The 12,797-nt window shown below is 35.7% G+C and overlaps 1 protein-coding gene across 1 annotated transcript in view; it reads right to left on the minus strand.

The window, feature by feature from the left end:
• Positions 1-6,815, minus strand: part of LOC150104307 (tRNA-splicing ligase complex subunit RTRAF-like) — a 178,644-nt gene extending 171,829 nt beyond the window's left edge. The window contains exon 1 of the mRNA XM_090396290.1: positions 6,646-6,815. Coding sequence (XP_090252416.1) covers positions 6,646-6,706 — 61 coding nt within the window. The 5' untranslated portion in view covers positions 6,707-6,815. The remainder of the gene's footprint in view (positions 1-6,645) is intronic.
• Positions 6,816-12,797: the final 5,982 nt, after the last annotated feature.

The raw sequence follows: 12,797 nt of genomic DNA on the forward strand, positions 1-12,797 counted from the left end.
TAATTGTATTAATACTAAGCTGTTCCATTTTCACTTGATATTGCTCTATACTTAAAGAAAACTGAGCCTTTTCTCTTAATGCTCTCTTTTTAATTTTGAATGGTTACATGTTGTTTGTCAGTACTTTTGTTAAAAATAAATAAATAAATGTATATTATTTCTGGGAAAACTCCCATGTTACTCCTCATTATAAACTATTATAATACAGCTATATTGCCTGCTTCAGTTTAGGAGTGCCCCTGTTTAAATGTCATTGGCTATTTACTCATGGGTTCTTAGGGCATTATGAGTGTAGATGTACTAAAAGTATATGTAGCTTAAGGAATAGAAATTGCACATACCTTTTTCTGGGTGTTGTGGCTTTTCCTCTATCTGCGATGTCGAGAACTGCAGAGTGTGTGTGTGTGGGGTGGGGGGGGGGGTAGGCAGTTTGGTAGAATAAGTTAGAAAAACCCGGGGTTTTTTTCGTAATATATAAAAACATATACTTTTATATAGGGTGGGGAAAAAGTGAAAGGGTTAATTTTTTAAAATAAGGAGGGGGGAAGGGGAAAGGTGGTTGACGGGGTGTGGACCGTTTCGACTATTCGTGGTCATCATCGGAACATATTGGGAAAGTCCCTCTTCAAACGAAATTACATGCCAAGTCATCCATTCAATGTAAGAATAATTACTTCCAATTAATGTACAATGTTTACAACATTTCCCAATATGTTTACAAGACTTTCCCAATATGTTCCGATGATGACCACGAATAGTCGAAACGGTCCACACCCCGTCAACCACCTTTCCCCTTCCCCCTCCTTATTTTAAAAAATTAACCCTTTCACTTTTTCCCCACCCTATATAAAAGTATATGTTTTTATATATTACGAAAAAAAACCCGGGTTTTTCTAACTTATTCTACCAAACTGCCTACCCCCCCCCCCACCCCACACACACACACTCTGCAGTTCTCGACATCGCAGACAGAGGAAAAGCCACAACACCCAGAAAAAGGTATGTGCAATTTCTATTCCTTAAACTACATATACTTTTAGTACATCTACACTCATAATGCCCTAAGAACCCATGAGTAAATAGCCAATGACATTTAAACAGGGGCACTCCTAAACTGAAGCAGGCAATATAGCTGTATTATAATAAATAAATAAATAATAATTCTGGATCTTTCCTTATGCAGCTTGAACAAATGTTCAAGCTGCATACACTCTCTCTTGCATGTACACACACATTGTAAAAAGTGGCTGTATATCTATTAAGATGAGACTGGATGAGGAAAGATCCAGAATTATTATTTATTTATTTATTTTTAACAAAATTACTGACAAAGCAACAAAAAACTGAAAAGAGAACATTAAGAGAAAAGATTCAGTTTTCTTTAAGTATAGAGCAATATCAAGTGAAAATGGAACAGCTCAGTATTAATGCAATTAATCTGCTAAATAAAACGATTACATATGAAGATCAGTAGCCAGAAAGATGGTAACTCAGGGATGGGGAATCAGCTCATTACATATCTAATGCTGATGACCGTCTTTAGTATGATGCACATTTTCTACAATTTTTTTTTTTTTTTTTGAGAATCTCACTAACTAAAGGTTGTAAACAGTGTACATTAATTAAAGTAGCTAGATTATGAATTAGATAATTGAAATACCCTAAACTGGCAACTAAACTTTTTCAAGCACTTCAGGCTTACAGTGATTAAAGCAATGATTTTGCATCATCTTATTTATTAATAACAAAAGAAATTCACAAAAAAACAAATTCTGTAGTGAGATTGAAACCTATGATGTAATGCCATCAGTTCGGATATCATGTAATATCTAGTGACCAGTCCTATAGAACCACTTTACTGCTGTACTTTCAGACTGGGGAGATTCTGGATCCCTATAATGTTAGGCTTCCACACCATATCTTGAAATTTAAAAAAAAAATAATAATATTAAAAAGAGGACAGAAATCAAGATCATGCCAAAAGCCACTTCAGACCTGAGTAATGTTCCCTGAGTAATGCAGGTTAGTGAACAGGATTACTTAAAATAAATAAACAAAATAAATACATATAAGTTTATCAACCCACTGTGCAGACTAACTGTAGCTCAAAGGCAAGTCATCCTCTTTCTTTAGAAGAGAATTGTTTTGTTGGATGATAGTGCAAATTATGTTTTCTTTAGCAGAATTTTTTTCTAATTTATTAATCCTACACATGAGAAATTGAAGCATCATTAGCACTTTGTGTGAGCAGTGACATCCAAACTTGAGTGTCCTTCCTTCATACATATGATGATGATGGTAGTAGCATTCTGTACAGTTGATGAACGAAGTAGTGGAGACTGAGCATTATGGAGTAGACTGCCCTCCCTCATTGAATCCTTGGAGGTGTCATGTAATAATAATAATAATAATGTCTATATATTAAAAGACAAGAGGATGTTAGGATCAGATTTTCACTTTAAAACAAATAGTTGGGAAATCTTGGGAATATAACCAGGATTTGTGTTTAAGTTTTGTTAGTCTGGAAAATGCATATGACAAGGTGCAAAGAGGAAAGCTCTTCTAAATGCTACAGTTATATGATGTAAATGGGACATTATATCAAACAATACATATTCTCTATTTAAGCACTAAGTCAGCAGTTAGAATTAAAAGAGGTACAGGAAAATGGTTTGAGGTATGCAACAAGCGTGTACATCATTTCTAATGTTGTTCAGGGTAGGGACGAGGAGATGTTTAGGCAGATGAGCTTAGCAAGTGCAACAAGAATGATTGTTATAGGAGATTTTAACTACAGCAGTATAAGCTGGGAAGAGGAAAATGCAAGTAGTAAGAAAGGGATAGAATTTCTGGAATTCTTGAGGGACAAATGTCTTCAGCAACATGTAATAGAGGGAACAAGAGATTCAAGAGTTTTGGATTTGGTCATAGCATCAGAAGAGCTGATAAGTGAGATGACATCTCTCTCACCAGTTGGAGAGAGTGACCATGTGGTTTTGACTTGGAAGATGAACAGACATGCAGGTGTATCAAAGAAAAGGGACCATATGTGGAATTATAAGGCAGGTGATTATAATAGTCTTAGGTATCAACTAGGGGCAGTTCTATGGAGGGCAGAATTAGAAGGCCAGGATATCATTAGTGCTTGGGAAATTATGAAAGAATATTTGTTAGCAGCAATAGTAAGCTGTATTCCATGGGTGAAGAAGAGGATACAATTTGGTGTAAAGTGGATGACAAACGATATCAAACAGGAACTTCAGTTGAAAAAGAGATTATGAAAAATATAAGGAGAGGGGTGGAGGACAGATACACGAAGAATATAAGACACAGGCCAGAAGAGTGACCAGAATGGTGAGGAAGGCAAAACTGGAATATGAGAAGAGATTGGCACTAAGATCCAAAGAAAATCCTAGGGAATATTTTAGCTATGTGGCCAGTAGGCAGAGAAACGATTGTGGAAGAATGACATTGCGGGATAAAATTGGAATAGAGTGACTGATGCAGAGGACATAGTGGAGTTGTTCAATGGGCACTTTATTGGAGTATTTCATCCTGGAGGTGGTTTTAATACTAGAGGGATAGGGCAGGTTCAGGGTTTAGAGGTGCAAGAAGAGAGTGTTCCTAATACTGAATATTCTGGATACCAGTAAAGCTGTTGGACTGGATGGTATTTCACCACAGGTTTTGAGAGAATGAGCTAAAGAACTGACAGCTCCGTTGCCCTGGCTTTTCAATAAAAGTCTGGCTGTGGGAAAGGTACCCAGGGAATGGACGGGAGATAAGATAGTGCTGCTGCATAAGGGCAGTAGCAGACTGGAAGTACTTAATTATAGGCCTGTTTGTGTGTCATCAGTAGTTGTTAATGTCATGGAGAAATTAGTGAGAGACTATATACAGCATGGCAGATGAGGGTAATGTTATCTGTGAGAATCAAAATGGATCTGTTAAGGGGTGCTCTTGCTTGAGTAATATGATTGCCTTTTATAATAAAGTGACAAGAGCAGTTGATGAGGGGAAAAAAAAGGCATATACTGCCATTTTTTTTTGGATTTTGCAAAGCCATTTGACAGGGTGCCACATGAGAAGCTGATATTTAAGTTGCAGCACATTGGTTTAAATGTTGGGTTAGTCAAATGGATTTAGGATTGGCTGACTGATAGGTATCAGAGAGTTGTGTATGGTGGGGCAATATCAAGGAAGCAGAAGGTTACAAGTGGGGTTCCATAGAGCTCAGTACTGGGACCTGTATTGTTCAACCTTTATACCAATGATATTGTCAATGGATTGCAAGAGGACATTCAGTGGTTTGCAGATGATGTGAAGCTGGGAAGGGTTATCGGTAATAGTGCAGATGTGGCAGTCCTGCAAGAGGATTTGAATAAACTAGACAGATGGGCAAATGAATAGGGGGTATCAGTTCAATGCAACAAAATGTAAAGTCTTGAGGTTTGGGATCCATCGATGGGAGGATGCGTACTCGATTGGAGGAGGTAGGGGAGACAAGCGATCTGGGGGTGATGATTGATAGAAAACTGAAATTCAGGGAGCATATTGCAAAGGTGGTGAGGGTAACTTAGAGAATTGCTGCAATACTGAGGACGTTGACCTGCAGAGATAAGAGTTATCATTCCATTGTATAAGAACTGATCACACCACACTTAGACTATTGTTCTCAGATTTGGTCCCTAGGATTTGGAGATATATTAACTGTGAAATGGGTACAAAGCTGGATGACAAAGATGGTTTCAGGACTGTACAATTTTGGTTATGAGGATCGGCTGAGGGAATGTGGACTGCAGAGTTTGGTGGATAGAAGAAGGAGAGGTGATATGATAGACTTTTAAACCGTTGAGAGGCAGTTACGTGGCAGACATTGGAAAGTTCTTTCACTTGGTGGAACGGTGGGAAGGAGAGATTACAAGTGGCTATCCCTGGAAGTTACGAAAGGAGGCAGTGAGCAGTGGTTTCTTTGCAAGGAGGGTGGTTGAACCTTGGAATGCATTGCCTGAGAGTGGTTGGAGCAAGAACGGTCAATGGGTTCAAGGAGTGGTATGATAAACTTTGTGTTTCCTAAAAATGACCTCCCACAATGAGTCTTATCCAGGACTCCATGAAGGCCGGGATAATAATAATAAATGGATCACATTATGAAGGAAAGTGGTATTAAATCTGATATCACAATTGCCAAATTAATCCTAGTTCTTTACTTTATGCAGATAATGTTATACTTCTGAATAATTCAGCGCAACTCTGCAAGATTCCCTGAACTAAATTCAATAACTGTCGTAATAAATTTGGTATGAAAAGCAGCAACAAAGACAATGAAAATAGGCACAATTTTTAGTGAAGATGGTAAATTGAATATGGAAATAGACTACAAAATTAGTAAAGCTAATATGGTGTGGTAGGAAGTCACCTGAATAAATTTATATAGAATAGGAAAGAAATCAGTCAAAACACTAAATTAGTTGTATACAAGAGAGTATTCAAATGGATCTGAGAGGCTTAGTTAGAAATAAAGCACTTGATCAAAAACTTGAAGACTTTAATAACTTTGAAAAGAGTTCTGAGAAAGATTAGTGGAGTGAATTGTTGGCATCAATGGCAGTACCATATTAAAAATGAGGATGTAGAATATCTGGTATCTAGTGATATCTGATTATCTTACAGTATTTTTTTTTTTAATGGCAGCCAATTTTGATAAATTAATTAAATAAAATAAAAAGGATAGGATAACTTTTTATTTTATTTTATCAAATTCGGCCGCCGCTAATAAAATTAATGCAAAGTAATTGAGTATTGCTAGATAGCAGATATACTACAATGATATTAGGAAAGAACTTGCCATTGTTAGCATTCTGGAATGTGTTGTTAAGCTAATCTCAGGAGGTATGGTCACTTAAAGAGAATGGGAGAAGAGATATTACCCAAATTTTCTTTGCCAGGTTGGCAGGAAAAAGACCCCAAGAAAGACCAAAATGTGGATGGATTTATAGAATAAAAAGTGCCTTAAAAGACAGAAATACAAGATCTGATAATGTTGGAGTCTCGACAGATAATTCATTAATTTGGAGGAAAATTGTTGATCAGAAGGTGATAATGGTGTAAAATGTTTCATGTAGTAATATCATAATTATCCTATACATTCCCTGAGGGTACATATCAGTAATTTTGATGATAAGCTTAAGCTTTGTCATGTAATCGCATACTGTGCGTACAATGTGAATTAAAAATTAGATTATACTGTATAATCGGATTCAAAACCAAGGCCAAATTTGGAGGGTGACGTTGACTTCGGTCAGTATCCAATAGACCCATGGTAAAACAAATATATTTACGTTATCAAAATATGTACATAATCCTATTTGACAAAACAATGAAATAATGTTTGATGTTATAATTGACTTCACAGAAGTTACAGCTCTGAGTATGAAAAGGATGGAAAAACATGTGTGCAAGTATTAACCATACATTTCATATGATGTTTAATAAGCATATTAAATGGATTTTATTAAATAAATAAATATTTTAACTTTATGTCATGTCAAGTTATTGACCACAAAGAGCTTTTGGCTTCAAGCAGAACAACCACTTTACAATAACCTAACCTAAAGCTGCTTCCAGCAATACTTAAATACCCACCACTAATCACAAATTTATCGCAATTGTGATAATCCAGTGCTGAAAGCTTTCTCCGAAACATAACAAAAATATTCAGAAGACGGAGAGCACACCAAAGAAACCAATCATTTACCCGGTTTACACACGATCCATTAACCTCTCACGGCTGCCACAATACAGCACGTAAGAATCAAGCAACCGGAAAACTCCTCGCCACCCTACAATAATTTACCTAATTATTTACAATATTTTTATATATATTTTATGTAACATATTTTTTATAACATTATTCTATATAACATTATATATATATATATATATATATATATATATATATATATATATATATATATATATATATATATATATATATATATATATATATATATATATATATATATATATATATATATATATATATATATATATATATATATATATATATATATATATATATATATATATATAGATAGATAGATAGATAGATAGATACATGTGTGTGTGTGTGTGTGTGTGTGTGTGTATATATATATATATATATATTCATTTTTTAAATTAACTGACTTAAACCCGAGAATTATAACACAATGACATTTATTTGAAAAAAACGCAACATGTTTCGTCAAAAATGACTTCTTCAGGCGATAAGAACATAGAAAGACAATAAAAGACACTTAAATTAACATTGACACACTCTAAAGCTATACAACTATAAAGCCATAATATTCGACTGTAAATTACAGTTATGAGCTTGAACTACAGTCCGAGTTAAAGTTCTATTGTTGTACACCTGTGCGTGTGTGGAATCACGCGATCTCCAGTATCTAATAGTAGAGTTGAAAGAGTCTGCCAAATTATAGCTAAGATTATTATTCAAATGAAAAGGGTCTAAGGTGATTTCCCTTGACTCTACAATGCGGCGCTCTATTTCATCATGGCTGATGTGTAGGTTTGAAGTCAATGTCCAATCTATTTCATGTTGGTGGCCTTCGTTGTTCGTGTTTATTGAAAGCAGGACATGGCCCGACAGAGCAGTAGCTCTGGTTCTCTTATAAGCAATGTCTCTCTGATGCTCTTCGAGACGTAGTAAGACAGATTTTTCTGTCTGTCCATAGTAAGGCTTTCCGCATTCACAAGTAACCTTGTATACACCTGGGAATTGTAGAAGGTTGTGAGGTTGTTTATAGTTGTTGAAGCGTGATCTTATTTTTGGTAGAGTCGAGAAGCACGTTTTTATGTTAAACTTCTTTAGAATTCTGCTCAGCTTTTTGGATAGTGTGCTGATATATGGCAAGACGATATGACCTTTGGAGTCGTCCTGTGTCTCTACGTTGTTACGTTGGTGGCGGGATAATTGGTTGTTAATACTTTTTAGAGAGTAGCCATTGCTTTTAAAGGTCCATTTAAGATGTTGTAGTTCCTTTTTTAGTTCTTCTTCATCTGACAGTACAGATCTTGCACGATTCGCTAGAGTTGATATAATACCCAACTTTTGCGCTGGATGGTGATGGGAGGACGCATGCAAATATCTGTCTGTGTGTGTTGGCTTTCTAAAAATAGAGACTTTAATTGATTCAGGCGTCTTGGTGAGTATAACATCTAGGAAGCAGATGGAACTATTTTCTTCAATCTCCATAGTCAATTTTATATCTTGATGGCGGTTGTTTAAGTGGTCGAGGAACTTGTTAAGATTCTCAGTACCATGCTCCCATATGAGGAATATATCGTCCACATATCTAAGCCAAATTTTTGGTTTTAAAGTAAAAGAGGAGATCGCCTTTTCTTCAAAGTCTTCGAAAAAAATGTTGGCTAACACAGGAGAGAGAGGGCTTCCCATAGCTAATCCTTTGACCTGTTTGTATAGTTTACCTTCGAATTCAAAATAGCCAGAGTTTACACAGTGAGATAACAGAGAGAACATTTTATTTGAAATCTTGTTTTTTAAAATATGGAGAATGTTTTTTAGAATATGTTCTTATCGCCTGAAGAAGTCCTTTTTGACGAAACTGTTGCGTTTTTTTCAAATAAATGTCATTGTGTTATAATTCTCGGGTTTAAGTCAGTTAATTTAAAAAATGAACGTATCCCAACCCCGAGTTAATAGTACGTTTCATATATATATATATATATATATATATATATATATATATATATATATATATATATATATATATATATATATATATATATATATATATATGTTAAAAATACCAAGCAATTTTAAACCTGGTCTTGCACTACCTCTAGGGTAGTGCAAGACCAGGTTTAAAATTGACAGGCGCAAACTTGACTTGGTTGTCTGTTTGCTTACTTGGGAAATGGAGTAAAACCAGGTTTAAAATTGTTTGGTATTTTTAACATTTATTATACCCAAGGTTAAATACTTTATATATATATAGGAGCCTGTGCAGCTCAGTAGATGTGGCGTTTGCACACCACCGCGCGCACGGGCAAGCGGGTTTTTCCTCCCGGAAACTTGGGTTTTTCGTCCTGTAAACTTAAGAAAATCGACAGTAGAACCCACATTATTTCAGACATTAAATATATTGTGTTAGGGTTACGGACCACGAGATGGTGGCACATTTGAGCCGTCCCTCTTCACTGTGTACCGCTTAATTAGTGATAGCCTTGGGCCATCTATCTCTGATTGGTACCAGTGAAGATTGAACTGACCACTCAGTCTCCAAAAGTTAGATAGGGCTAAATGGCCTCCCCTACTCCCCGTATACGGGAATAAAAAGGCGTTAGCTGATTTTTTTTTACTAACATCACGTGTCGAAGACTTGACTAAGTGATGTTAGTGATTAAGTGATTCTGCTGATTATTATTTCGATTATATGAATTCTAGAAATTTGTCTAAAGTGTTTATTCCATAGACGTTTCTGCTGCTTCAAGTCCTTGCTGAGATTCAATGGCAATGTCTCTTTGAAATTCTTCAAAATTTCAACATAACTGAAAACAAATCATGGTCAGTCCTTCAATCGACTTTTGTGTCACGAAATTTCTGTTTCCAAATTTCATACATTTGCTTTTGACATTCTCTTACTGCTGAATTTGATTCATAATAAACTTCAATATACATCTTGTGTTCAATTATTATTATTATTATTATTAAAAAAAAAAAATCAGCTAACGCCTTTTTATTCCCGTATATACGGGAGTAGGCGAGGCCATTTTAGCCCTATCTCACTTTTGGAGACTGAGTGGGCAGTTCAATCTCCACTGGTAGCCAATCAGAGACAGATGGCCCAAGGCTATCAATAATTAAGCGGTACGCAGTGAAGAGAGACGGCTCAAATGTGCCGCCATCTCGTGGTCTCTAACCCTAACACAATATATTTAATGTCTGAAATAATGTGGGTTCTACGGTCGATTTTCTTGAGTTTACAGGACGAAAAACCCGAGTTTCCGGGAGGAAAAACCTGCTTGCCCGTGCCAGAGATCGACTAACTCGGGAACCGGTCGAAAAAAGGCTTAGAAAAATTTCCTCTAGTCGCCGACTAGACTCGAAACCAAGACTTCCTTCGTGCGGCCTAGCGCGGTGGTGTGCAAACGCCACATCCACTGAGCTACACAGGCTCTTTTTTTTTTAAAATCAGTTAACGCCTTTTTATTCCCATATATACGGGAGTAGGCGAGGCCATTTCAGCCCTATCTAACTTTTGGAGACTGAGTGGGCAGTTCAATCTCCACATTTTTATTATTATTATTATTATTATTATTATTATAGGTCTGTGGAGCTCAATCGCGCGCGCTTGCATCGCCTGCACTAGGCCACCCGAAGATAAACTTAAACTGTAGTTTAAGTCTATTAAACCTAATTTGGTCGCCGACTGGAGAAACATTTTCTAAGCCGTTTTGCGAACGATTCCCGAGTTAGTAGATTTCTGCCACGGGTAAGTGGGAGAAATCTACTTTTTTCTTTCGGAAACTCGGGTTTTACACCTAGTAAACTCAAGAAAATCGTCAGTAGAACCCACATTACGTCAGACAGTAACATATCCTGTTAGAGTTAGGTGTTGCCATCTCTTGCTTACTGGTCTCTTCATCGGGTGATGGCATATAATCAGTGATACTCACGGGCCAGCTTTCTCTGACTACCGGTGGAGATTGAACTGCTCACTCACTTTCCAAAAGCTATTTTACTACTTTATTCACATAATTGATACGCAGTAAAAACAACATATCATTTAAACAACACTTTGATTGGTGATGCAAAACAATTCACATTTTACCCAAAAATCTAATAATCTCTCAGATAGCATCCTAAAATATGGACTTTTCAAATTAATGTTGTTTTTGTAGATCATATGCGGATGACGTCTTGATGTTTAATTGCTGTAAATTGCTGAATAGCTTCTTTCAAATTGCACCAAATACATAGATAACTATGTCAATGACTTTGATGTGTTCAAGCCACAGCCAGTCAACTTCGATTGCCAGATCTCGATATTTAGAAATTTTTTTCCTGTTCTTTGTTGTTAACGTCGTTATTGCAGGTACTGCGATATCAAATAAATCCTAAACTGTCGATGTTCGATAATTGTGATGTCAAGTCTATTGTGTTCCAAATGCCTATCAGTCTGTATTCTAAAGACCAAGAGACTTTTTCTGTTTCAATTTCCAGTAATGTCTCTATTTTATGCTGTCACAGGTTATCAGAAGTGGTAAAGCCATATTTTATGAATGCATGCAATTAATTATTTTGCCTACTTGATCAACGATATTCATAATCAGTGTCAACTATCTTGCTATTCTACAGTCTCCTCTTTCTAATCGCATAATCTTTATTTACTGTTATTACAGATGTTCAAAATTTTTGCTTTGATTGCATTAGTTTGGAATGCCTGTTTCTGAGCTGCTAGAAAAAATTCTTCTCTTTTTTTTTTAATATATCCATATCGCAGCCACATCTTCTACACGTCATTTTTACTTCAGTATCGCGAAGATTTGGCCAGGCAAAGGTTCATTTTTCAAGCGCACATGTCGGTTATTTTGTTGTTCCTTTTTGTAATCGGATTTGTTTCCTGCTGCTTTTAGAATGTCCTCTTGTGTAATTGCTTGAACAATTTGCTCAGAGCTATTGTCGATGTAACTTTCAAACTATTTTTTCTTCTTCCACAGTCTATCTCACTTGCAGCATACTCCGTCCAAATATTCTTCTTGGTAGGTAAAACCGGTCAACATCATTTGGTGGATGTAAAGCATGATGCATAGAAATTAATTTTCTCTTTTTGCGATACAATTTGTAGAAGTCTTCTTTAGTAAAATCTACTATGCCAGCTAGGTATTGGAATACTGGTGTAGCACAAGAATTCATTGCTCTAATTGTTGTTTAACCTTTCGAGTGGAGAATATCAGTGGCTTCTAATATTCCTAGGTATTTATAATGTTCATCAGCTGAAATTGCTTTTAAATATTTCTCTTGATCAAAATTAAAACTGATAGTGGCATTAATATTTCCTTGTTTAATTGATAAAATTACGCATTTATCTAAACCAAATACCATTTTGATGTCATGACTGAAAATACGAACTGTGTTCAATGAACAGTCTATTTGATGGGCCGATTTTCCATATAACTTGAGGTCATCCATACACAACAGATGGAAAATTTTACTGTTATATTTAAGAATTTCATATCCAAGTTTTGTTTTCTTTAAAATCATCGGCAAAGGTATCAAAAAATGTTGAATAGCAATGTTGACAAAGAATCACCTTCGAAAATTCCACGTTTAATGCTAATATCTCCGAATCGTTCATTGTTGACTATCAAAGTTTCTTTCCATGATTTCATAGCAACAGCCAGAATCGAACGTATGTTTTTGCTAATTCCAAATATTTGTAGTGATTTTAGGATCAAGGAGTGTGGGAGGGAATCGACTGCTTTCGTATAGCCTATCCATGCAATGTTTAAGTTAGTTTTTCGTCTTTGTGAATTTCTGAGAATCGTTTTATTAATAAGGATCTGGTTTTTTGTTCTACTAGATTTTTGAAGATTGTTTTTCTGTTCAATCCGATAAATCTGTTTATCGGATAAGTAGTGGTATATTGAATTTGGTATAGTTGCAGTGACAGCTTAAGTATAGTTGGTAGACATGTTATTTGTTACTTGGGTCCCCACCATTATTCTTCTCTTTCATTAAGAGAAATGTACTCCCAGATATCATCCAC

This window comes from Typopeltis vanoorti, chromosome 8 (genome assembly GCF_054136105.1).
Source record: "Typopeltis vanoorti isolate ZY-2024b chromosome 8, IOZ_Tvanoo_1.0, whole genome shotgun sequence".
In the NCBI taxonomy this organism is placed as follows: domain Eukaryota; kingdom Metazoa; phylum Arthropoda; class Arachnida; order Uropygi; family Thelyphonidae; genus Typopeltis; species Typopeltis vanoorti.